This window comes from Euprymna scolopes, chromosome 4 (assembly GCF_053919585.1).
Source record: "Euprymna scolopes isolate OS-2025 chromosome 4, ASM5391958v1, whole genome shotgun sequence".
Taxonomy (NCBI): domain Eukaryota; kingdom Metazoa; phylum Mollusca; class Cephalopoda; order Sepiida; family Sepiolidae; genus Euprymna; species Euprymna scolopes.
The window spans coordinates 154,984,499-155,011,470 of NC_136485.1; the positions used below are offsets into that span (position 1 = coordinate 154,984,499).

Genomic DNA, 26,972 nt, shown 5'->3' on the forward strand with positions numbered 1-26,972 from the left:
ATTTCAAAATATAAAAATTAAATAACAGTAGCATGAAACTCACTCTTAAAATCGGAACAGAATCGAATAAAGACAGTACTGGAACAGGTAAAGTGCTCGATAACCTTTCAAATAGAATTTTATAACAATATTGAGTTTTACATTTTGTTTATCTTGACACCATATATGTATTTTTAAGATTATGCTCGAATGAAAACCATATGTCTATATCGAAACAGGTTTAAGTCGTGTTTCTGAGTTTTTTAGATGAGGATTGATAATTTGTATTGTTTGGATTATTATTCTCACCTTGAGTATTATTTTCACAACGTTTCAGTCGATGTAACCTCCGATCTTCTTAAGATGCATTCTGACAAACTTTTTTTTTTTTTTTTACAAAGGAGTCACCACTTATCAAGGCCTGGAGGCCACTCGATAATAAGGGTTAATGGGTTTACATAAGTAGTGAAAATTTTGTAAATTGGATTACTTAGGGGGATGGTTCATCAAGAATTTGTTCACATTGGACTTGAAGACAATTAAATTGTAGTCAGGTGGGAAGCAGGCAAACGGAACAGAGTTCCATAGGTATGCAGTTCTAAGAAAGAAGCTTTGTTCATGGAATCTACGTTTAGTTTTAGGCACAGATAAGGAGTGTGTGAAATTATTGATAGTGGTTTTAGCTAGACGAGTGCTTTCATGAAAGTTTGACGAGGGGGGACCATAGATTGAAGCTCAAGCGAGTATTTGCCATGAAAATAACGATAAGGCAGAGACAGGCTCACAACGTCTCTTCTGTGGGAAAGAGATTGCAAGGAAGAGAAAAGGGCATCCCCCCACTAAGCTACGAAGTTTATTTTGAACTCTTTTAAAGCAGGATAAGCTGCCTCCAGTAGCTCCTGCCCAGATGTGGCAAGAGTACTCCATCGTTGAACGTACCTGGCTTTTATATAGGTAGAGAATTGCATCAGGAGTGAGATATCTAGAGCGGTAGAAGGATCCTACCATTTTTCCAGCAACCTTGGCATCGGATTTGATGTATGTGTTCCATTTCAGATCAGAGGTAAAGGTCAAGCCCAGAAGCTTATCAAAACATGCAACCTCCCTAAGACGAGAGCCATTCATTTCAATTGATGCCAGATGAGGATCAGAGCGCTGATGATGTAAAGATAGGAGCTTGGTCTTAGATGCCTTAAAAGTAACCAGCCACCGTTTTCCCCATTGTACCACGTGCTCAAGATCAGAGAAGAAAGAGTCGGAGAGAACTTGGTCATTTACAGTTTTTGATGTGTTGCCATAGATGATAATATCGTCAGCATAAATATTTCTATCAGACTCAAGAAATCACACAGAATTTCGAACATAAGCATTTATTTAATCCACGGTGGTTGCATGCTCTTGTTCAGTCAGCCATGATTGGGTAGAAGTAATTCACAATTGTATTTTGAGTATCGCACACACTGAGGATTCAAATAGTCAACCTCCAAAAGAGTATAACTTTACAAGTGAATTTTACCAAGTACTTTATCCACTACGTCATGTGTCCTTGCAGTTGATGAAATGAGAGCATGTTGCAACCCGGTGAACGAGAACGTTCTGTTCGAAATTTTGGGCAGATTCCTGGATTCGATAGAACAATCCCCGATTTTGACAGAAAGGTGACAAGATGCACCTGATGAAGGCCGGAGTTTATATCGATCAAAACGTTGTGAAAATAAAACTCAAGATGAGAATAGTAGTTCGAAAAATCCAAATAATATAAAGGTTTAAGTTTGTTTTGTTTTTTGTTTTTTTACATAGGCATTACCATTTATCAAAGCCCAAAGGCCACTCGAGGATAAGGGTGAAAGAGTGTACAGTAGTCAATTGGAAAATATAGTAATCGTTAGCAATGGAAATTTGGTAAATTTGTTAACGTAGGTGGGACGACTCATCAAGAACTTGTTTACATTGGACTTGAAGACAACCATATTGTGGTCAGCTGGAAAGCAAGAAAACGGAAGAGAGTTCCAAGGAGCTTTGTTCATGGAATGTACGTTTAGGTTTAAGTTGTATGAAAAAAATCTAATTAAATAAAAGAAACAGACGACCAAATGGTTTTATTTCATGGGCATGTTTTGTATGATGCCTGCATATTTCTTGCGTATGCTTTGATATCCTTTAATAAATTTGTTTATCTATTCATGAAAATATACGCCTTTAGTGGTTGTACATTACGTCCATACATCGGCATCTGTAACGGCGTAAAGTATGAGAAAAAGAGGAACGCATTCTCGGTGCGTGGAATTATTCATTTTGACGTCAGAAATCCCGGGAGAGAAGTTAGAAAATCCTTGGCCTTTTTCACTTCGGCGATAAGGTCAGAGAAACACACAGAAGGTTGGAACAAATTTAAAAGGCTTGAACTTTGCAGAGGAAATACTTAAAGTTTGTGGATATTTCCACAGAAGATTTTGGAGAGTTTTTTTTTTTTTTTTTTTTTTTGGTTGCTGAAAGCATTGATGGATTCAATAACGCTGTTCTTACTTCTTTTTCGGTTTTTCATTCTTAGTTCTTGCAAAAAGTTATATAAATACTTCCAGTTTAGGGTAGAGGTCATTTTCAAAAATAAAAAATACTAGCAGAACGGAAGAAGAAGAAAATCAGGGTTGGTCGACTGAAAAGAAATCCAAAATGAATGAACATGGCAAAGGTCAGAGATTTTCCTCTTGTCAGTTCGTTTGGATTAATTCCTCTCCTATTAATTCCTATTACCACCATTTTGTAACATGTTGAATGGAAGTGGAGTTCAAGTTTCTGGGATTATAACCTTTACATTTGAGCATTTACTACAAGGAGGTGCAACAAGTAATTACTTTGGTACCACTCCCCGTAAAACATTCACGGCAAACACTTGTCTTGCTACAGCCACTGCCAAGAATTTCTCTTACTCTTTATCTGTGTTTAAAACTAAATGAAAATTCCATGGGCAAAGCTTCTTTCTTGGAGCTTTCCATTTGTGAGACCCAATAGTATAAGGCTGCTTCCCGGCTGATTATAACAGTCGTTTTCAAATTCAATGTAAGCAAGTTCATGTTGAGTCATCCTCTTAAATAATCAATTTCCACCATAACTGATCATCACGGTGTTGTCTCACCGGAGACTTGTTAGCTCTTAATTTCACGTGGCCTCTGGACTTTGATAAGCTGTGACACTCAGTATAGCAATTAAAAAGTAGCTCCTTTGTTATTTTAGTTGTATTAATAATATAATTGTATGGTATCATACCGGTTTTGAATCTCACGAGGCATAACCACACTGATGAGTAATAGAGATGATGAAATATGTGTCTGTAGATAACTATATATACTTTTCTCTCTCTCTATATATATATATATATCTAAAGTCACATATGTGTGTATATATATATATATATATCAAGGAAGCTACACGGGATATTCCGTGATGTGTACTGTTCAAGTCATAACTGGAAATCTATACATAATATATTGCGATCATCAAGGGAAGACTTTTATAATTCATGATTAAAAACGTTTTAAAGTAAAAGGGATGAAGAGGAGAAAAGAAAAAAATGGGAGAGTCAGCTGACCTGTTTCGCCCTTGCTTTCTCAAAACTGTATCGGGGGATTTTTGTATTAAAAAAAAAGAGGGGGGGGTCGAAAATTGTACAATTTAAAATAAAATTACGTTGCGTTACGTTATGTGTGGGGAAAAAAACATTTTAAAATGGGGGAAATCGATTAAAATAAAGCAACGTTATATGACTCTCAAATTCTAGAGATTAATCACACTAAAACCCAAGAGGCATTCCCTCTGTTTACAGTAAGAGTAAGACTAAAATCTCTAGATCACCCCCTCACAAGTGTGTTTTTACGTTTGAGAAAATATTGGCACATTTAAGATGTGTTTTTTACAGTAATCGGGACAAAATAACACTTTTATAGTTAAATATTTAGAGATTTATAAAGAATCGGAATCGGCAATTGTATCGGAATCAAGAAAAATATGGGAATCGTCCCATCACTAATATATATATATATATATGCATTGACATTGGTTTCCCTAATATTTGGGAAATATTTAGCGCCAGGTGCTCACAAAATGGACTACGTTGAAGTTATTACAATCCACAGTGAAAGGGGTGCTATTTATTCAATATTATTCAAAGTCAGCAGTCTGTACCATTATGCCCTTCACCAGAGCCACCTCCTCAAAATTAACTAACATTTTGCATTTCTTATGAAAGTTCCAGTTACCTATACACAAATGACTTTAAGTACAAATCACAGGCAAAAAAAATAAAAACGAGAAGAAAGTTTAATGACTTTACTAGTAAACAAGGGCAGACGACTCGCAGAAAAATAGAAATAAACTAATTTGTTCTATTTATAATAATGTAACACAAATGAACGGTGCTTATGACTTGACTTTGATTCTGTTTCACCTCCAGGACAGAAAAGCTCTTAATGAAGCAGGCGTTATTTTTAAAGCTTTACTTTCTGTTATTTGCTTTGAACGAAACAAGATTGGTAAATCTGATTAAAAAAAAAACTGAATATTTTTTATCATTAGTTTATTCTTGAACATGAAAACCTGAAAATCGTGGAATTGTTTCTAATAATTCAGAATATAATGCTAAATTCAATCATAACATTCAGACAGTTATTTTATAATCTAAGTAGAATAATTAAAAAAAAAATTATTACCTGAACAAAACAGTTTTTAGCACACTGAACTCTGTTCCATCTGCCTGCTTCCCACCTGACTACAACTTGGATGTCTTCAAGTCAAACGTTAACAAATTCCTAATGAACCGCCCCCTTAAGTAAACACTTCATCAAATCTCCACACTAACGTACTGTACTTGCAATAACCCTTATCCCTGAGTGGCTTCCGGGCCTTGATAAGTAGTGACCACCGTGTAAAAAAAAAAAACAATAAAAAAAACACTTCTACTCCAGTAGTTTCTTCCCCAGAACTGCTAGACTTTGGAATGCCCTTCCGGGTCCCTGCTTCCCCAACTGTACTGACATGCAGAAGTTCAAGTGTAACGTGAACCGACATCTTGCTGCCCAACTCCCTACATAGTACCTCTGATGCTTATGTCCCTGATAGTAGCCCCCTACATCAAAGTGGCAATGTGCCTTGTTTGGGGTGAAAATGTAAAAATAAAAAAAACCTTTAGGGAATTAACAATAAGCTTAACTGCAAAGCCAACACTCTACGACTTCCTGTATTTGATTTCTTATTGCTTATGCGTTCTTATTTGCCATTTATAAATATCTATTAATATTTAATTTCCCTTGCTTCTCGCGATAATTTCTGATATATTTTTTAATTCAATTTTCACCCCAAACAAGGTACAGTGCCACTTTAAAGTAGGGGCTACTGTTAGGGAAACATACGTTGCAAGGATATTATAAAGGGAGATGAGTAGCAAGATGTATGTTCACATTACACTTGAACACATGTCAGTACAGTTGGGAAGGCAGAATCCCGGAAGGGAGTTCCAAAGTCTAGCAGTTCTGGAGAAGAAACTCTTGGAGTAGAAGGCTTTCGTACACCTAGGGATCTCTACTGTGTAGGGTGGGATTTAGCTGCTTGTCAGGTTTGGCGAAGTCTTTTTTGCCATCCAGATTCTAATGAAGAATAGTCGTTACCAGCGGGAAATCAATGATAAACGGTTATTACGATAATGCAAATTCATTTGCAAAGGTTATCGAAAGAATACTGGAAAGTTGGGGAAACTTGTTGTCACTTAAACTCTGTGGAACACCACAGTTGCTTTCAAAGAGAAATCTTTAATGATGGCTTATGTGGAAATTATTTACGTCGAGGAGGTACAAGTGCTTGTAGTTCGTCAGGCGCAAGTAACTTTCTAGCATGGTAGAGAGAGCCAACCTTCTTTGCAGATGTCCCTTTTATGAAGATAATAATCAACATGTAATTCTACTAAACCTTATATCTAAAATCCTTATTCCGATTTTTATTAAAATCCATTGCACAAATTTCATTCTAGAAAATGTCTAAAATTTAAAGCATCAACTTAAGATCGAACTTCAAAGGAAATCAAAATTGAGGAAGTTTTGCTTAATCTATGAATTAAATTTATTGAATATCATAAATATTTGACTTAGAAATATTATGTTGTGCCAATATTAAGACCCATATTTTTTTTTCAATAGACCAAAGTGTGACTAAGAGACATTTTTTTAAAGATGTCTTCCAAAAATCGCTGTTACTACTTTTCTGGCTCGACTTTTGTGTGAATGATTTTCAGGATGATTACAGTTTTGTTTTCCCTGCTGATGCAGTCAAAATATTATGTGTTTTCAATCACTCTAGTTATATATCTGTTTTTTTTTTGTTTATTTTTTTTTTTACTTGGGGATCATCGCTTATCAAGGCCCGAAGGCTACCCGAGGATAAGGGTTAATGGATGTAAGGTGGTAGTGATGTAATCCTTAATGATGTAAATTGGGTGGAATTTGTTTTTTTATGAGGACGACCTAATAAGAACTTGTTTACATAAGGTTTGGAGGCTATTATGTTGTATTCAGCCGGGAAGCATGCCAGCGGAATAGTGTTCCAAAGGCGGGTATTTCTGAGAAAGAAGCTCTGTTCATGGAATTTGCGTCTACATTTAGGCACAGATAGAGAATAGGGAAAACTCATATGTAGTGGTTTTAGCTAGTCGAGTGTTTTTTTGTGAAAATTTGGCAAGCGGGAATCATAGATTGGAGTTCAGACGAGCATTTACCATGAAAATAGCGATAGAGCAGAGACAGGCTGGCGACATCTCTTTTGTGAGAAAGATCAGGAAGAAAACAGGGCATCGCCTACTAGGTTTCAAAGCTGGTTTTGAACTCTATCAAGGCAGGATAGGGCATGCTGAGCAGCGCCTGCCCAGGTATGGCAACAGTACTCCGTTGTAGGGCTGCCTGACTATTATACAGATAGAGGATGGCATCGGGAGTGAGATACTTACTGGAGCGGTAGAGTGATCCAACCATTTTTCTAGCGATCTTGGCAACCTCTATCTTGAATCACGTTTATGCCTTCTTTTAGCACTTGAAAATATTGCTAGAAATATGATTGTCTTAACATTCTGTTTCCACCATTTTCACACTTTCCAAAACTAAGAATAGGCCAACCTCATTGTAAAATGCACATTCATAACTTTCACTGGACACCGTGTAATTATCCTTGGAGTCTTCCAAATTATTCTATTCATAGGCATATCGAATTCATCTAATGCTTTCACCGTCTATTTCTGAGAAGTTATTCAATACTCGGGAGGGAAAATATATAGTAAAACCGTGCGACCTGATGTAGTTTATTATAAACTATTTATGTTCTTCATCACTGTCGTGGCAGGGATATATTACCGAGTAGAGGAATTACAGAAATATAATCCAGAATATAGTCATTTTTTACAATGTTTTTCAATAAGATTTTTTAAAGTTAGTTTTGTCTTTTTTTTTTTTTTTTTACATTTTCACCCCAAACAAGGCACATTGCCACTTTGATGTAGGGGGCTACTATCAGGGACATAAATTACAGGGTTACTATGTAGGGAGTTGGGCAGCAAGATGTCGGTTCATGTTACACTTGAACTTCTGCATGTCAGTACAGTTGGGGAAGCAGGGATCCAGAAGAGAATTCCAAAGTCTAGCGGTTCTGGGGAGAAACTACTGGAGTAAAAGGCACTCTTACATCTAGGGATCCCTACTGTAAAGGGGTGGGATTTTGCTGCTTGTTGGGTCTGTTGGGGGTATTTACGTCTAGGGGGTACAAGTACTTGCAGTTCGTCAGAGCATTCACCGTTAAAGTACTTGTAGAACAGGCGGATGGATTTTTGTCATCAACATTCTCGTGAAGAATAATAGTCGTTGCCAGCAGGAAATCAATGATAAACCGTTATTAGTCTTATGTTCTTTTTGATTTTCCAAAAATCATATTCATTAGTAAATAAACAATAATTCAATACGTATTTATTAAAGTTTCGTATATGCGAGAAACAAGCAGACATACAAGATCTTGTCTCATGTTTTTATTATTACAGAGATTTAAAAATATAATTGACTTCCTAAAGTCTCACAAAGGGTGAATTTATGAAGCTAGAGATATACTTCAAGAAGATAATGATGTATGGAAATTGTTAGAGAATTGTAATGAAAACCAACATGCAAATGATGATGATGATGATGATGATAATAATAATAAGAAGAAGAAGAAGAAGAAGTGTCAGCATCACACCAAGTAGTCGTGAAAGGTCAAGGAAGATGGAAAGACCAAGAATAGAAAGCACTAACCAGACCTCCACTGGATGAATGCGGGGAGAACTGGAGGACCTTGGGAAAGCTTCTTGCCATCCAGATTCTAGTGAAGACTAATTGTCGTTGTCAGCGGGAAATCAATGTTAAACGGTTGTTACGATAATGCAAATTCATTTGCAACAGTTATCGAAAGAAAGTGGAGAGTGCTGAAAATCTGGGGAGACTTGTTGTCACTTAGACTCCATAGAACATCACAGTTGTTTTCAAAGAGAAATCTTTGATGATGGCTTGTGTGAAAATTCCTATTAAGAATAATGATAATAAAAACTCCTTATTTTGTTCTTTAGTTCTCACATTTCATGACGTTTCTGACAAAGTGGGAGGAATTATGGTTTTCCGGGTCAGAATCTATCCATCTGACACTTATCATTGGTTGGCTGGTTTTTAACCTTGAAGTAGTATTTTTTAGCTCCTTGCGGTGGATTCATGCTCTGTCTAAGGCGATTTCTATAGAAATAAAAAAATAAAAAAGCAATGATGATGACAACAACTGTATGTACATGCTGGAAGGTTTTTTAGAAATTAACTTCCAAATTAACCTATCTCTCACCTGGAGATTCTTATTTATCTATCTCCCATATTTTCCCTGCTAATTGTTTTGCATCTACTAATGCAAGCACTCTTGTCTATCCTCTCCATGTAACCAAACCAATGGCTTTTCTCTTTATACGGTCATCATTTAATCTTCCTATGAAATCATCACAGCTAAACTTCTCATTACACATACATCGAATCATTCCTATATCATTTCTCTCGATGCAACACATACTTTCAACTATCACTGACCGGGTTTCATATATCATCACTCTATTCAAAGAAACCTTATAGGCATTTCCCTAGGTCAACAGCAATAATTACGTCTTTTAATCTTTTTAGATGATAATTGGGTATTCGTATTATTTAGATTCTTTGGACTAACGTTTTCATCTTAAGATAATATATACAGTAATAAGTAAACAATGACTATAATGCTTGAAGTAGTTGCTTGTCTAGCCGCACTGATGAGCTGTGAAACAGCGAAACAGTACTGTATGTGGACGACTATAAAGCTCCCTATCTTAGGTTGAGCATATTGGGAAGTGATATACAAATTACCATTAGCGTATGAAGCGATGCTCTTTGTGTAAAACAAATTAAGCTTAGGTATTTGGACAATGTCAAAACATTGTTAATTCACTGCCCACATAGCAGCAGCCATATAGCGCAACGGTTAGAAGCTCCAACTGTCGTTTGGGCGATCAGGTTTCGATCCTAGCTTGTAGTTGCTTGTCTAGCCGCACTAATGAGCTGTGAAACAGCGAAATAGTACTGTATGTGGATGACTATATATATATATATATATATATATATATATATATATATATATATATATATATATATATATATATATATATATATAGTAATACTATAAAACAACACCTAACATCCCATGATAAAAACTTACAGTCGTCCGACATTAAAAATATCTTAACGAACAATACTAAAATTGGATACCTTAAGAATTGCACACGACGACTAAAATTACTAGAAGCAATACTTATCAAAAAAAAACTACAGCCCTTTTTTACCGGATCTCATTTAACACCGTGACAAATATACTAACATTATTTAATAACAAGAAACTAAATAAATAAACAATAAAATAAGAAAATCGAAATTAAAAATAGAAATAATTCGCCTCTAATCATCCTGCACTCACCTTTTAATATATATATATATATATATATATATATATATATATATATATATATATATATATATATATATATATATATATATATATATATATACTAAGCCTCAAAGGAAAAGAAAACTAAAACTACAACCATCGCTCCTGGTGTTAATCGGATGCACCGATAGAAAGCGCTTGAGAAGAATATGGCTCAACAACAACTTTTCGGTGTCATTTTATACAACATGCCAGCTGAAAAAAAAAGAAAGATCGCTCGGCGAATGGAAAAGATATCCAGAAAATTCGGAAAAAGACTAACTCTGACGTGCTTGAATATACAGTAATATTTATAGTAATATAAAGTAATCATAATTAGTAATAAATAGTGATATTTACAACTAGGAAGAAAATAGGTTAAAGGCTCCCGAAATTCGCACTAGAACTATCTGTGAGGACCCGTGGCGCAGTGGTTAGAGTACTTGGAAAAATCAATTGTAAATGTGATATTCTTCTGAAGGTTCATTTCTCAGTGTAAGCAACTAAAAAAATATGATTGCGAATTGCTTAGGGCCAGTCGTGCTGATGGAACAATAGCACGCTTCCCCCATGAAGTATCCATGTATGGAGTATTGCTGTCACATCTGGGCTGGTGCATCTGCTACTAGTCTCTCGCTCCTTGACAAGGTTCAAAAGAGAGTCGCAAACCTGATAGGCCCTGAACTGGCATCTAAGCTTCAGACTGTCCCATCGACGAAATGTTGCATCCCTCTGCCTTTTCTACAAGTATTTTAGTGGTGAATGCTCTGACGAACTGCAATCACTTGTGCCCCCACGACGTGAGCACCCTTACAAACCCGACAGGCTGCTAAATCCCACCCCCACACTGTAGAGATCCCTAGATGTAAAAGAGCTTTTTACTCCAATAGTTTCTTCCCCAGAACCGCTAGACTCCATTCCATTCCAGGTCCCTGCTTCCCCAACAGTACCAGCGTGCAGAAGTTCAAGTGTAACGTGAACCGACATCTTGCTGCTCAAATCTCTACATAGTACCCTAGTAGTTGTTGCCCCTGATAGTAGCCCCTACACCAAAGTGGCAATGTGCCTTATTTGGGGTGAAAATGTAATAAAAAAAATAAAATAAAATAAACTGGTTCCATTCAAAATTCCTTTCAAATTCCCGAGTTCGACAAGATACACCCGAAGAAGGTCGGAGGTTACATCGACTAAAACGTTGTGAAAATGACAATGAACAGTAGTCCAAATAATACGAACAATCAACCCTCATCTCAAAATTTCAGAAACGACTCACCTATATATTAGGTACAATAAATATAATAATCAATAAAGAATTGGCTCTGTAATAATAAACACGTTATCTGCATGAATTAAAACATCGTATTTAAACATTCACATCAATCTCTATTGTCGCATTGTATCATTCCTATATCATTTCTCTCTATGCAGCATATACTTTCAACCTTCAGTGACCCGGGTTTCATCACTCTAAGCAAATATACCTGATAGATATTTCCTTTGATCAAGCAGTTATGTTCGCCTTGGTTAGTAGATGGCAGAAGGTCCGTCCACTCCTAATTCTCATCCTAATTATCGCATCAGCACCATTCTTGTTGTCGATGTTATCACAAAAATAACAAACCCAAGCTCAATAGCCATCCAAGTGTACTTTCCTCTCGTCTAAGTTCTCGTCCGTTTCTATTGTCTAAGATTTCTTATACACAAACTGGTTATCTTCTCTAATTCAGTTGCACTTGTTGTATACCGAAATAAGCATGTAAAATATCAGTTGAGAGAGTTTTTGTGTTTTAAGAAACAAAAAAGTTATATGAAGAAGACTTTCTTTTCTTTTTTTTTCTTTTTTTTCTTTTTTTTTCTTTTTTTTTTTTTTTTTTTCAAACAACAAACAGAATAAAACAAGTCACTAAATGATTGGCAAGCTGAAAAAAAAAAAAAAACCAGAAAACTATCAATATATTAACTTTTCAGAACCCAGGCTTTTTCTTTGTTCCGTTTTTTTTTTTTTTTTAATTACAGTTTTAAACATTTTCACTTTCAACAAAAGTAAGTAACGAACACATCACAAATATTTGTTTTATTAAATAAGAAAGCTACGTGTTAAACATTGAATATTTTCATTAATTTTGCGATTTTAAAGCAGGGGAGGGAGATAGTAATGGTGGTGGATTAAATTAAATCAGTCTTATGTCTATCTCTACTATCATATAAAAAGGAACTTTCTCTGTGTGTGTGAGTTTGCTCCCTATAGACTCGAAAACGGCTGGGTCGATTTTTATGAAATTTCACACGAAGATACTTTCTGCACATGGCAGTGTTCTTAGGTAGGTTTTGTATCGGAATGTCTTCGATAAGTATCAAGAATCGATAATCTAAATAATCCGCTGAAAGAAGAAACAGGCGATTTTGACCAAAGTTTACACCTTAAACAGCTTAACAAAGCAAGTGTATTTGAGAAGTTTTATTACCACACAAGTCGAAATACCCAACATATAAAATCAACAGTAGATTCTTTGATATGACAGGGGCGTGTTCGAAAGTATTGTTTCTGTTTAGAGCACAATTGAACTATTATACTTGACTTTTGCATTTTAAACTTTAAGGTAAGACATATATAATATGAATCTCACCTGTCAGTTTAAATGTATGTATGTATGTATGTATGTATGTATGTATGTATGCCCAAAACTTTCGACAGAGGCGACTGTTTTCACAAGATTGGTATCGTTTTGAAACTGGACCCCTCGGACAACAAATAAAAATTGGCTAAAAATATTAATTTCTGTACCCTCAATTGGGGGTCGCTATTTTCGCCGATATTTTCGAAAATTATCACCTATTTTCGATTGACTAGCCTTAATTTAAACCTTCGCCATTTCCAGTTTGGCGATGGGCGCAACAGCAAAGACGTCACGTTTTTTGTTTTTCACGTTCTTTTCCTCTATCGCGGTGTGGGTTCGAGCCTGCTTGCCTACTACAAATTTTTTTTTGCCCAACACACACCCCCCGAACACCCGGGCAACCCCGGGCACCCAGGCTAGTTATGTATAAACAATGATTTTATAAAATCAACAGTAGGTTCCCTATAGCGCAATGTAGACTCCAATGTATTGTGGGCTAAGGCATGTAGAACTTCCTCCAGGTGCACCGCGATGGGTCCCCAATTAAAGCTGGCATCAATCGATTTGATTGAAAAATGTGCGATTGCACTGGTTTCGATGACAATGAAAATATGGGAGTGTGAAACGTTTGTTCATCATATTTAAGCATAATAATTTTTTTCTGATATAAGAATGTTCAATCGACATAAAATATTTGGTCGTATTATGATACAAATACTTGTGTTATTTCTCTCCATTCCTGGTCATTTTAACTATTTTTTTATTTATAGCCATTTCCACCTTATTATAAACACTATCATCAGCCGTTTCGCTGTCTTATGATCCAAAGTACTCCAACTTCCAATGTTTGCCGCTTTTTTCCCATGTGGAATAGATTAAAAGAAAACTAACAATAAAAAAAGAAAAGAAATTTTAACTTTAATTCAAATAAAGTTTGAGATTCAAAAATGTTTATTCCCTAGCTACTTATAAAAATAAAGAAAAAGAAAAGCAATAAAAAGATTCCTTGAACACAACTTCTTGATTGTATGCCCCAAAAGAATCAAGTATTCGTCCCATTAGTTAAAAATAAGAGAAAAGGAGATAGTTTGAATATTATATATGTTATATATCACCCCACGTAATTTGAATATCCAGGGTTATTGTTTTTTCCTATAAATAGAAAGCAGAACATTTTTTTAAATTTTTTTACATTTTTTGTTCCTTTTCTCCACATTAAAAAACGACCCTGGTGTCTAACTCTGCCCCGAGGGGAGGCATTGTAAATAGGGACATTTTTGTACATAGCTATTACTCGCCCATTCCACCAATCTGTAAATGATATTGGATGATTTCAAGAAAGGCAAAGGGTCCTATAAATTTCTGGAAATTCTTCAAATTCTTTTGTGAAATTCCCAATTTTATTTTTACTGTTCTTCATTGTTTTACTGTTCTTTAAAACAAAACTTTGTCAGTGGTGAATTGGGTATATTGACAACTTCAGGGTGCTAAGTTCGAATCCAACCATTTCGACAACATTACTTTTATTTATGAATTTTAATAACCTTCCTATAGTCCTTCTTATAACTACTTAATTAGTTTAAGCAGTACATAAGATTGGTGATGCTTTGGTATTACCGGGGCCATTTTCTTGATTGTATGTGCCAAAGAATCAAGTATAAGTTCTAGTCCTAAGAAATAGTTTAAGTATAATTGTATGTCTCTCCTCTTAACATAGATGTCCTTCTTCTGCATCTGATTGATTCTAAATCAGAACAACTTGTCGAAAAAGAAAATGATTGAGGTTTTATATAAAAAGAAAAATAATCGTCTGCGTGTCTTGATCCGCAAGCAAAACAAACATAAATGAAAAAATATGCAGTTGTTTCTCTCCACATTCGGCCGGAATAAAACATGAACCACTGGCTCCTACGAAAAGAAGAATATTTCTTTCCTTCATACTATTAAAACTGTATGCATTTTGTTATATTATTTGTCTCCGTGCACTATGAACGGCGTCATGACTGATGACTAGTGTTGGAACGATTAATCGGAATCGGGAATTAGAAAAATTGGAATATTTGAGGGTATCAGAATCGGAAAAATTTGTACCGCTTTTCCGATGCCAAAACGATTCTTTTAATTGTCTTTTTTATTTGCTTTTGTTTAAAGCAAAATCTTCCATTGCTGGTAATAATACTAATAATAATAATAAAATAATAAATATTTATTGATTTTAAACGAATAGTGACGCTTAAATCGATAGATCGTACCCCACAAGTATATTTTTACATTTAGGAAAATATTTGGGTATTTAATATGTGTGTTTTTAAGGTAATCAGAGAAAAAAATACAACTATATACTTAAATATTTAGAGATTTCTAAAGAATCGGAATCGGGAATTTAGTACAGAATCGGTAATTGTATCGGAATCGGAAAAAATATTGGAATCATCCCATCACTACTGATGACCTCAAGACAGGATGATTCATCCATCTAAACAGAGAGTATAACTATGCACACTGGATGACGTCACAAGATGATGACATCATTCATCAAACCAAATAGAAAATTATTTTTGAAAGATAATGAGTTGTCTCATTGAAGAATCGTCTAATGGTTTAGTGCTCCATGAGCAGGACACCAATAGTAAATGTCTATTTTAGATGCGTCTTTGTTTTTACACGTTTTTATTTTCTGCTGTTGTATAAATATACAGTTTGTTGCGATTAAACATGTTTGTAAGCCCTGTTTTAAATAATTTGTTAAACAGTGAAATTTGGAAATGCTTTTAAAATCAATATTTTTTTTCCTTTTATAATTTTGCTTTCATTTTAAAATCTTTATTACCTAATCGAAACATTTTAATGGTTTTTATGAAAATGTAAATGTCGTTTATTCTTCTGTATTCCAGGTAGGCAAATGTTTCAACTTGCCACCCATAACAACCACTTGAGACTGCCGAAACATATGGCTCTAGAATTCCAAGACTTACCAGGTGATATACACATACATTTATTCTAGCTATTGTCTAATACAGATTTGCCTAAGTCTGATCTTATGTATGTGCATATATATATGTTCAGTTGCATTTTTGAAGTGGGAAAGTGAAGTAGTTTTTTGTTTTGTTTTGTTTTGTTTTGTTTTTATAGATTTTTTTTTTCTGTTGTTTTTCTTCTGCTTTCGTATATTTTTTTACTTCTTTGTAATTATTGAATGATAACTTTAAAAAAATGATGCGTAAATTAGTTCATTGTTTCTCTTTTTATGGGAATATTGCTAAGAGATAAGACATTTTCCAAGAATGATAATTTGATGTCAATTCAAATGCCATTAGAAAATCAAGTACGATAATAGAGACAAGACCTGAAGGTTTTTTCCCCCTCCTGACATACAATAATCATATCATTCCGTTTCAACCTACAAACTAGCACCTCTAAATACAAAAATAAAATGAATTAATATTTAATATGTTATTATAATAATAATAATAATAATAATAATAATAATAATATTAATAATAATAATAATAATAATAATTTAATATCTGATTTAAAACAGGTACCTGTGACAAAATATAACACATAATTTGTAATAATTAGTAATAATTTCTATGCGCACATTTTGAATGCTAATTCAAAATATTATAACGAGTGTAAATCGGTTCATTGTTTCTTCTCTCATGAGAATACTTCTTAAGAAATAAGACATTTCGAAGAACAACGTTTTGGTGTTAGTTCAAGTGTTATCAGAAAACCAAACATGATAATACAGAAAATACTTAAAGATTTTTCTGACATTCAACGTGTAAACCATACAATAACCACATGATCATTTCATTCCTATTACAAACTATCAGCAATAAATACAAAAATAATATTTAATTTAGCATGTGATTAATGTAACAGAATATCAGTGGTCATAAATTTATGAGTTACTAGCAGGATCTGTGGAAATTTCACAGCGGATTCTTTCATATGGAATATATTGATGTTGGCATTCTGTGGATATTCAGTATAAATGGAAACGGCCTGATATTACTGTAGCTCCTTTATTAAAACTGCAAAAGTATTTATCTAAGCTAGCAGGGACGTCCGGCCTAGCCTGATCGTAAAGTACTTTTAAGTATGATATTTTAATTTACGCAGATTTTGTATATATTATTATAGACTCAATTTTCTATAGATTCTTATATATTATAAATTTGTGGTTTCAAAAATAAAAAAAATATATATCCATATGACCTGGGTGCATCAATTTGAATTAAAACAGAAATCCAAACTTATGAAGAAAAAAAAAATTATATATATATATATATATATATATATATATATATATATATATATATATATATATATATATATATATATATAAAACGTGAATTCCTTCAGCTATAACGGAAACCAAAACTTAGGAAGAATTGTTGGTAAAATCATTTATAAAAAAAAATAGATAACTTGAGTGCCATCATCTCTAATCGAAACCGTAACCAAAACTAATGAAGAATTCTTGGTAAAATTATTTATTTCCCGAAATAGAAGGTCATAACAATTAAACGACGCAAGAAAAAAAAAAAAAAGATGTAGGCGTGACACACAAAATAATACACATGCTATCGTAGTAATATATAGATTTGTGATTACAAAAAATAAATAAATAAATAAAACAGAATTATCAATAACTAGCAGGCCGCCCGGCATTGCCCGGTCGTAAAATATACTTAAATATGATATTTTCATTAATGTAGATTTCGTATTTATTATTATATTATATTGGATCCAACAAAAAATAAGGCGTGTAATATTTTTCTTGTGAAACGTATCTTTCTCCTTTAACAAATTTTGGATACCCTCCTACAACATTCTTCTCTCTCTCTCTCTCTCTCTCTCTCTCTCTCTCTCTCTCTCTCTCTCTCTCTCTCTCTCTCTTTAGCGACTAATTTAATACGATGAACATCAAAATACAAAAGACACCAAGAAAGAAAACAAAAAAGTAAAGGAAATGTCATCAAAAATTCACTTATTGTTTGATTTAGTTTCAGTGTTGTTTTTAGGACAATTACCAAAAAGAATCGAAGAAAGTAATTTTTATTGTGACTCCTTTTGCACTATGTTATTATCTTGGTAATCCCAAATTCGAGTATATTTTACCAGAAATAAATCATAGTGAAAAAAACTCGATAGATTTAGAATATTGTCTATAATCACTTTTAGAGCATGATTATTTCTAAATAAAAAGCCTTTGTAAACGACGTTCTACCTTCTGAAAGTAATGATTTCAATTTTATTTTTTGACATAAATATCATTTATAATTGTAATTTTTACCTAGTCTTGATGACATACAATCAACAATTCTGAGTTATGTGTTCAACAGGATTGGAGTTTCATCAAATTTTGTAGATATTTTCACAACATATTTCAAGGTAAATTGATCGGATGTCAAAGGCCGGTACAATGAATATTAAAATCTATCGATCTCAGTAGTTTGGATATATTTTATAGAGCATCTTAAATGTATGCTAACAATAAGAACGTCTTTTTTGTTACAAGGGCATCTTAAATCAACTAGATAGACACTATAGAATTAAATATATAATCAGCAAGATGGACCAAGGAACTTATGTTAATACATCTCTGCTGAAAACGAGATTAGTTTAATAATACTAATCCAGAAATGATAAGGGAGATTATCATCATCATCATCGTTAATATCATCATCATCATCATCATCATCATCATCATCATCATCGTTAACATCATCATTATCATCATCATCGTTAACATCAACATGGTCATCATTATTAACATCATCATCATCGTTAGCATCATCGTCGTTAACATCATGATGATCATCATCGTTAACATCATCATTAACATCATTATCGTTAACATCATCGTTAACATCATTATAATCATCATCAGCAGCAGTATTGTTAACATCATCAGCATCGTTAACATCATCATCAGTAATATCATAATCATCATCGTTAACATCATAACCATCATCATAAACACCATCATCATCGTTAGCATCATCATTAACATTATTATTGTTAGCATCATTATAATTATCATTATCATCATCATCATCATCATCATGTTTACAACAGATCTCCAGTCATTTCTGCCAGAACATGCAAATTTGAGGCTATCGACGGTTTTATTTGCATCGTTTTTAAGGTGGAAGTTTTATAATATTAGAATTCTTTTCTCACGTGTCGTTTTTGATTGTCCATGGTAATCGTTTTAGTAGGCTTTATGAAGGCTTTGAAATGCTTGACTTGCAGATATTTCTGATAAATTTCATTAAATGACCAAACCATGGCAGCCTTTGATTTAGTACTAGCGGAGGGAAGCGGCTTTGCCCGGGAGTAAAATACGCTTAAATATGATATTTTAATTTGTCCAGATTTTGTATATATTATTATAGAGACATAATTTCAAAAGTAAACAAAAAAGTATTTGGATGCCATCAGCTAGAATCGAAAGCGAAAGCAAAACTGTAGCATTGAAAGCTGGTGACGTTACCACTGTACCGATGTGACACACATATAAATTGATTAAAAATAAACTAAGAGGAATGTACAGAATGTATAACGAGTTTTTCAATTTTTACCCCTTTTTTGGCCCCTTAAAGCTATTTTAACTGGCTAAAGACCCATGAAAGAACGGTCCATAAAAAAAATACAATTATTTGTGGCCCCTAACGCCGCTCTGCGTCTTTTAGTTTCGGAAGAGATAAAGTTTGAAAATATGGAAACAGACAGACAACCATAGTGAGTTTTATAAATTAGATAATAGTATTCCATGGTTTTGCTCTGCTGCAAATGTCCGAGACTGTTCTTGACCAGCTGACTTGTATAACTTTTCTCAGCAGCTTCCTTTGATGAGCATCAATATTGTATTCTGGTGTTTTGGTCAATGTGCGCAGCTCCGAATTACACAGGAAAATGATTTGAATACATGCTGTAAAGAAACAGATTCATTTCTTCACTGACATGCTTGCTGTTTATAATCAAGTCAGAGAGCTGATATGCATCTAGGAATATAATATTAAATGCAGATTTAAATAAAAGATACCCAGACAAAGTATTTATAAATGAATTAAAGGTCTAATATAAGACATTATTATTGTTACTTTAACATTATTATATTAGAGGTTATTATATTATATCATATTATATTAGAGGTTATTATATTATATTATGCTATTGTATTATATGTTATTATATTATAGGTTATTATATTATATCATATTATATTAGAGGTTATTATATTATATTATATATTATTATATGTAAGAGTTTATCTTCATAAAACATGCTTGTACAAGTAGAATCCTATAGAAATTCCATGGTTTCTTACCTACTGTCTTCACTTTCTTCTTAACATAAAATTATTTGCTAGCTAAAGAAATTTTTGAATAAATAAAACGACTCTTTTAGTTAGTGCATTTATTGTAAATATTTAATTCTTCAATTTAATTTGCAAAATAATTATCGACTAAATATTGTTTGAATAATAAAAAGTGAATGTCAATCTAAAGTCATTAATAACAGAATTCTATTTATTATTCAGTTCATTCAGAAAGGAATAAAATTAAGATCGTTGGCACACAGTAACGTTAGATAATCCACAATTATATTTTAACATTGCGTCTTCAGCGATTGGACCATCTCATTTTTTGAATAGATAAGTATCCCATGATGAAATATTGATTCTACTCGAGAAAGGCAAGAATTTACTTTTTACAAGAATTTGGCAGCAAAATCATAAATTTTACAAGACAATATTTCCTGGAAAGTGATAAATGAATTTTTTTTTAATTAAAAAAAATGTTTTGTTATGGACATCAATCATCCTTAAGTTGCATGTTTTTTTTTTGTAAACATATTTGTTTTATACGTAGATATTAAATGAATCTGTACACACATTTCATTGGGAACTACAGACAAAGAATGGCCATAAGTGTCGCCTCATGATTTTTGTATAAAATGGCATAAGAAGGGCTTGCATTGGATATATTTTACGTAGAAATTGATCAATGCTTTTGTCTGCTCTTCTTTATGTACCTTTGAAGCATATGGTCGTATGATAGTAATGTAATACACATGAATACATCCATAAATACGGACGGATATGGCAGCCGGAGAGAGATGTCGAAAGATACACTGAAAGCCTTAAGCTTGAGCATATCAGTTACGACTGTTACCAACCGTTCATTAAGACGGTTTACTGGATTGCATTATTCGATTACTGCAGCCAAGGCTACTCAGCTATTCCAAACAAATATTTCCCTTTATGGAACATATCGGGTAGGTTCACACATTTTCTATGCAGTCCGTTGCACTTTTGTCGTATTCTGCAAGATCTTACAAGCTGCACTGGTTGGGCAGTACTCAGCAGAGTTGCATTATATTATACTCTTCATGTTCGCAGATGGTTGTGTCTTTCCTTAGATTTTTTGGGATAACGTGAGCAAAAAAAGTGGCAGGGGAGACAAAAACCATCAGCTTATTTCTACTTGGCAGATATCTCGAGAAAGACTGATATGACACTTGTAGCAATTCTTTTTAATCATCTTCAATGGAGTGTGTATAAAAGTAGGCTTGCTCCCCAAATATACCCTTTATATATATATATATATATATATATATATATATATATATATATATATATATGCACATATATATGCACATATATATATATGTATATATGTGCATATATATATGTGTGTGTATATATATGCATATATATGCATATATATATGTATATATATGCATATATATATGTATATATATGCATATATATATGTATATATATGCATATATATATGTATATATATGTATATATATATGCATATATATGTATATATATATATGCATATATATGTATATATATATGCATATATATGTATATATATGTATATATATATATGCATACATATGCATATATATATATGCATATATATATATATATATATATATATATATATATATATATATATATATATATAAGCATGTTTATGTAGAACCTATTTGTCTTATTCCAAAGTTTATTTTACATTTGTGTGTGTACATTAATGCAAGTGCATGGATATATATTTTTCTACATATTCTTATGTGTATATTAATGCGTACAGTATATTATGAACGAAGTTTCTTTTTTGATCATAGTATTGCTTTGTGCAGGTAATATTCCGAAGCCGGCAATTATTTAGTTTGTGTGGCTGGATATAAATAATGAATTCCAGAAAGCGAAAAGCGATTATTTCATTCGTAAGACTGGATACTTCATAGTAAAAAAACTAAACTATTGTTTGAGCAAATGTTATAAATAAACAGTAAATATATATATAAAATAGTAACGAATGCCACAAAATGAAAACTGAGACTTGTGATTCTCATTTTTCACTTAGTGTTATTCTTTGTTTATATCCAGCCCTGAAGACTAAATAATCGCTTGTTTAGTAATATTATCCAAGCAAACAATAGCATCAATAAAAAAGCAACTTAATACATAATCTACAATATACTATCGGAATTAAATTTCCAATATTAAAAAAAATATTATTAATGCGTGCATATTTTTCTCTTCTTTTACCTTTGTTTACCTTTGGCATATTTTATCTGCCTTTACTGTGTTGAAAAATTTATCATTTGTAGACAAAGAAGTTCTTATTATTTTTCGATGCAAACAGTTCTGTCACTGGGAATTACCTTTTCTAACATCGTTTTGATTTAAATTAGGAAGAGAATGAGAAAACGATATTAGTTTTCGTTGTTCTTTTAATGTATTCAGTAAACTGCTTTGTTTTGTTTTTTTTTTTGTTTTTTTTTTTTGCTTTTTTTTTACACGGTGGGTCACGACTTATCAAGGCCCGGAAGCCACTCAGGGATAAGGGTTATTGCAAGTACAGTACGCTAGTGTGGAGATTTAATGAAGTGTTTACTTAAGAGGACGGTTCATTAGGAATTTGTTAACGTTGGACTTGAAGACATCCAGGTCGTAGTCAGGTGGGAAGCAGGCAGACGGAACAGAGTTCCACGGGCGTGTAGTTCTAAGGAAGAAGCTTTGTGGATTCTGTTAAAGTTAGGTTTTGTCTTGTTTGGGAGATTTTCAATTTGCTTTTTGGGACTTTTGGGTATTGACACAAACAACTTACAAAACAAAAGAAACTATGTTTTTTTGTATTTGGATATAACAACTTCAAAACTAAGTGTGTTCAACGGCACACAAATATCAGTGGAAAATAGACGAACCCCAAATCCCACCCAAAACACATGAGGTAAAATAGACACTTATGTTGAGCCATCATCGTCGTTGCCGTCATCATCATCGTCATCATCGCCATGGTCATCATTTTAATGTTTATTTTACATGTTGGCATATGTTGTATGGGTTTTAGAAATTGACTTGCAAGCCAACTTATCTCTGACCAGGTCCTTATTAATCCCTCTTTTTCCCTCAAGTTCACCCTTATCACTTCCTTCCATGTTTCCCTTGCATTTTTGTGTTTTTGACCCTGCTACCACAATTGCTCTACATCTACTAACCCAAAAACTCTCATCCATTCCTTGAACATGGCCATACCATCGAAGTCTCCTGTTTTGCACACATATCCCTATGCTATTTAGATTTGATCTTTCTCTGAGTTCATCAGATCTGAACTTGTCTTTAAGATTTACATCACACATCCATCAAATTATCATATCAGTTCTCTCCATGCAACGCATGTCCTCAATTTTCGCTAACCAGGTTTAACTTCCATACATCACACCTAATTTAATGCATATTTTATTTATTTGCAGACTATCATTCTCGTCTTTATAGTTGTTGTTTCACGACGTTTCGGCCAACTATTCCTCTGGCCTTCATCAGGTTGTTTACCATGACGGTATAGGAATGCTGAATATCCATGGTTCCAGATGAGCATTGTCTGAAGATGGTGGTTTCAATCCTACCCTAAGCTGACCAGAGGATTAGTTGGCCAAAACGTGGTGAGACGACACCAACTATGAAAGGCAGTAATTACTGAAGATGCAGTTGAAGATTCAGCATTCGTATCCCGTTGCAGTTAACAACCTAACAAAGGTCAGGTGAATAGTTGGCCGAAACGTCGTTAAACAACAACTAAACATGATGAGGATAACAGCCCGCAAATAAATAAAATATACAAATGACTCATCTCAAATAAATTCCAATAATTAAATAATTTAATGCAATTAAAAGAATATTCTTCCTAGGATAAGTAAAATTACTTTCCTAAGCAGAACAGTTGTGCACCACTTTTATGTCTCTCTTACAAAGATTAAAATCGCCATATGATGATACTAAACTTTCTGTCAAGAATCCGTATTCCGATTTTAATCCAAAACCATTACATGATGTTTATTCTAAAAAAAAGATGTCTAAAATATAAAGCTTAAGTTTAAGGGATCTTAAAAAGAATTTGTAATTCAGAAACTTACTTAATCGATGTATTACGACCATGGATTCACTTCAATGCAAATCTGAAATATTTGGTAAAAAAACTGTTCTGTTTGAGGAATAAACATTACCCCTCCTGAGACGAGTATTCTCCTAGTAAATATAAAAGTAGTGATGAAATTAGTGATATATTTAAAATTGTATATAGGTATGGTGCGACCATACTTAGAATCATCACTCTGATATAACCAGTGTATTAATAAATTAATATTTTAAATAATCTAAGTTAGAATAGATATTATACTTTAATCTAAGTCGTTTGTGGTCATCGATTTATTCTCTTAGTGATAAAAAAGAATATAATGATATAGTGACTAGTGGCACGGTAGCAGAACAGGAAGTTCAAATTAAACGCCTATACCCATCACAGAAAGAATATAATATTATGGTAGCTAGTGGCGTGGTACCAGGACAGGAAGTTCAAATTAATCGTCTATACCCATCACAGAAAGAATATACAGCGTGTACGCTGCCATAAATTTCTTTGTATGTAAAATTATTCTCATACTTATGTAATTCTACTCCAGTCATAAACAAGTGTTTGTTAAATCGAATCCTACACAGGTACATTTCTTATACGCCTGTTCCAATTAATTCTTTCAGATTCCTGTAGACAAATATCAAAATCTTAACTTACATATTCCATCAACTCTGATTTAGTCTCATAAGAGAGAGAGAGAGAGAGAGAGAGAAAGAGAGAGAGAGAGAGAAAATGACATCTACCCTATCCTTTCCAAAAAATGAATGAAAAACAAAAATACTGCAAAAGAGGAGTTTCCAATGAAGAAATTTTCTCCCATTACTACATACGTTTATTATCAAGATTTCCTTAAACTGGACAGATTTATATTGCAGCAAAGTTCAATCTATGAAATAGAACCAGCTGGAAGCTGATCAGATGTCAGTACTGATTATTCAGATTTGGAGGCAGAAAAGAACATCTTAAAAGATGAAGAAAAGGAAAGGATGGAGAAGAAGAAAAAAAGAAGCATAAAAATAAGAAGACATAGTTTCTATTAAGAACTGCAGAAAATGTCAGGAAAGTGACAGTGATCATCAATCATAAACTTTGGTGATTCTTAGACGGCAGCACCACAAGAAAACTACTTAGGTATATTACCATTTTATCTTTTTACCTTTTTACCTTCACAAGTTCTAAGCAGACTATTTGGAACTTTTTTTTATTTATATATTCTGTTTTTTTTTTCATGAAATTATATAGTTTCTTTTGCTTTAATTTTCTTTATGTTTTAATTTTGTCATCACGACTGCTCCTTTTAAAAGATCTTAACTCTTTCTTACTGTAGAAATATTCGACTTAGCAACTTAACATATCTACTAACATGAAATTACCTTAGCTTATTATTATAAACATAGTCTTATGGTAAATTAATCCTTTTTTTTTTTTTAGTAATGGTAAGTCAGCATAAATGATTTCTTGTATACAATGAATCAAACAAAAGTTGCTATTTTACCTATAAGAAGAGAAAAGTTTAAGGTTCATACCTTACCGATCAGCATTATTGTATAAATTTGAACTGGTATAACCAGTTTTATATAGATCACAACAGCATCTATTTGACTAATATTACATGATTTCTGTTATTTTAATTAATCTCTATCTTTATTACATTATTATGTGCAAGTGTGAGTTCATTCCCCATGGATTCGAAAACGGCTGAACAGATTTTTATGAAATTTCACATGAATGTACTTTATGTGCCTGACAGTGCTCTTAGATAGGTTTTGTATCGGAATTCCTTCGGTAAATATCGATGATTATTAATCGAAATAATCCGATGAAAAAAGATACAGATGATTTTGACCAAAGCCCTTACCTTACACAGCCTAACATCATAAGTGAATTTGAGAAGTGTTATTACCATACAAGCCTAATAATACAATACAATATATAAAACCAACAGTAGGTTCTTTGATATGACAGGGGCACGTTCAAAATTAATATTTCTTTTTAGAACACAATTGAATCATGAGACTTGACTTTTTTCATGTTAAACTTTAATTTTAACCATTATATATAAAAAAATGTTTTTATAAAAGCAACAGTAGGTTCTCTGCAATATAGATTAGAAGTCACGGCAGGGAGGCACGTGAAGCTTCCTTCTGGTGCATTGCGATGGGTCCCCAACTGGAGCAGGCAATCAATCGATTTTATTTAAGAATGGGTGATTTCACCGATTTTCATAACAATAAAAATATGGGAGTGTGAAACATTCGCTGATCATTATTCAATCTCGGGCAACGTCGAGTCTGCCTGCTAGTATGCTTATAAGTAGACTGTTTGAAACTTTTATTTATTTTATTTTCTCTCGCTTTAATTTTTATAACTATTTTAATCTTTTTTCATGACAACTGTTCATTTTAAATGACCTTAACTCCTTCATGCTGTAGAATTATTCGACTTAGTAAAAAGACCCGGATGTAAGATGGAAACTGCATGCAACTTAAAATGTTCATAATAATTGTGACATCTTTATTGGTCCCCCCAACAAAAGGAGGGTGGACCTGTAAATTCACCCTTGTCTGTTTGTTCGTTTGTCTGTCCGCACTTTTCTCAATAACTACACCTTGGAATTTTTAAAATTTTGCACAAACATTAAACATGATATGAGTAAAAAAGCAACAGAACGGATTTTCCGGGAAAACTTTGGTTGCCCTCTTAGGGGTGCGTTTCGGGTTAAGATGGCTAAAATTGGCACTTTTCTGGTTATTAAGAAAAATTGATGCCTTGGATTTTTATAAAACTTTCTGAAAAGTTATAACTAACTGATTTCTATATAATTTTGTTTGTCTATACTTCGTGATAACTCTTGGGTGTGCCCCAGGGGCTCTTTTAG

General features: G+C 33.2%; 1 protein-coding gene across 17 annotated transcripts in view; it reads left to right on the forward strand.

Annotated features, from left to right (window-relative positions):
- The first annotated feature begins 15,528 nt into the window (after positions 1-15,528).
- Positions 15,529-26,972, forward strand: part of LOC145269663 (zwei Ig domain protein zig-8-like) — a 1,012,799-nt gene continuing 1,001,355 nt past the window's right edge. For 16 of the 17 annotated variants that reach the window (XM_080125377.1, XM_080125391.1, XM_080125383.1 and 13 more), the window contains exon 1: positions 15,542-15,622. In XM_080125377.1, the coding sequence (XP_079981503.1) occupies positions 15,547-15,622 (76 nt within the window). In that variant the 5' untranslated portion in view covers positions 15,542-15,546. Of the gene's footprint in view, positions 15,623-26,972 lie in introns of all 17 variants that reach the window. The other variant, XM_080125478.1, reaches the window with a different exon arrangement.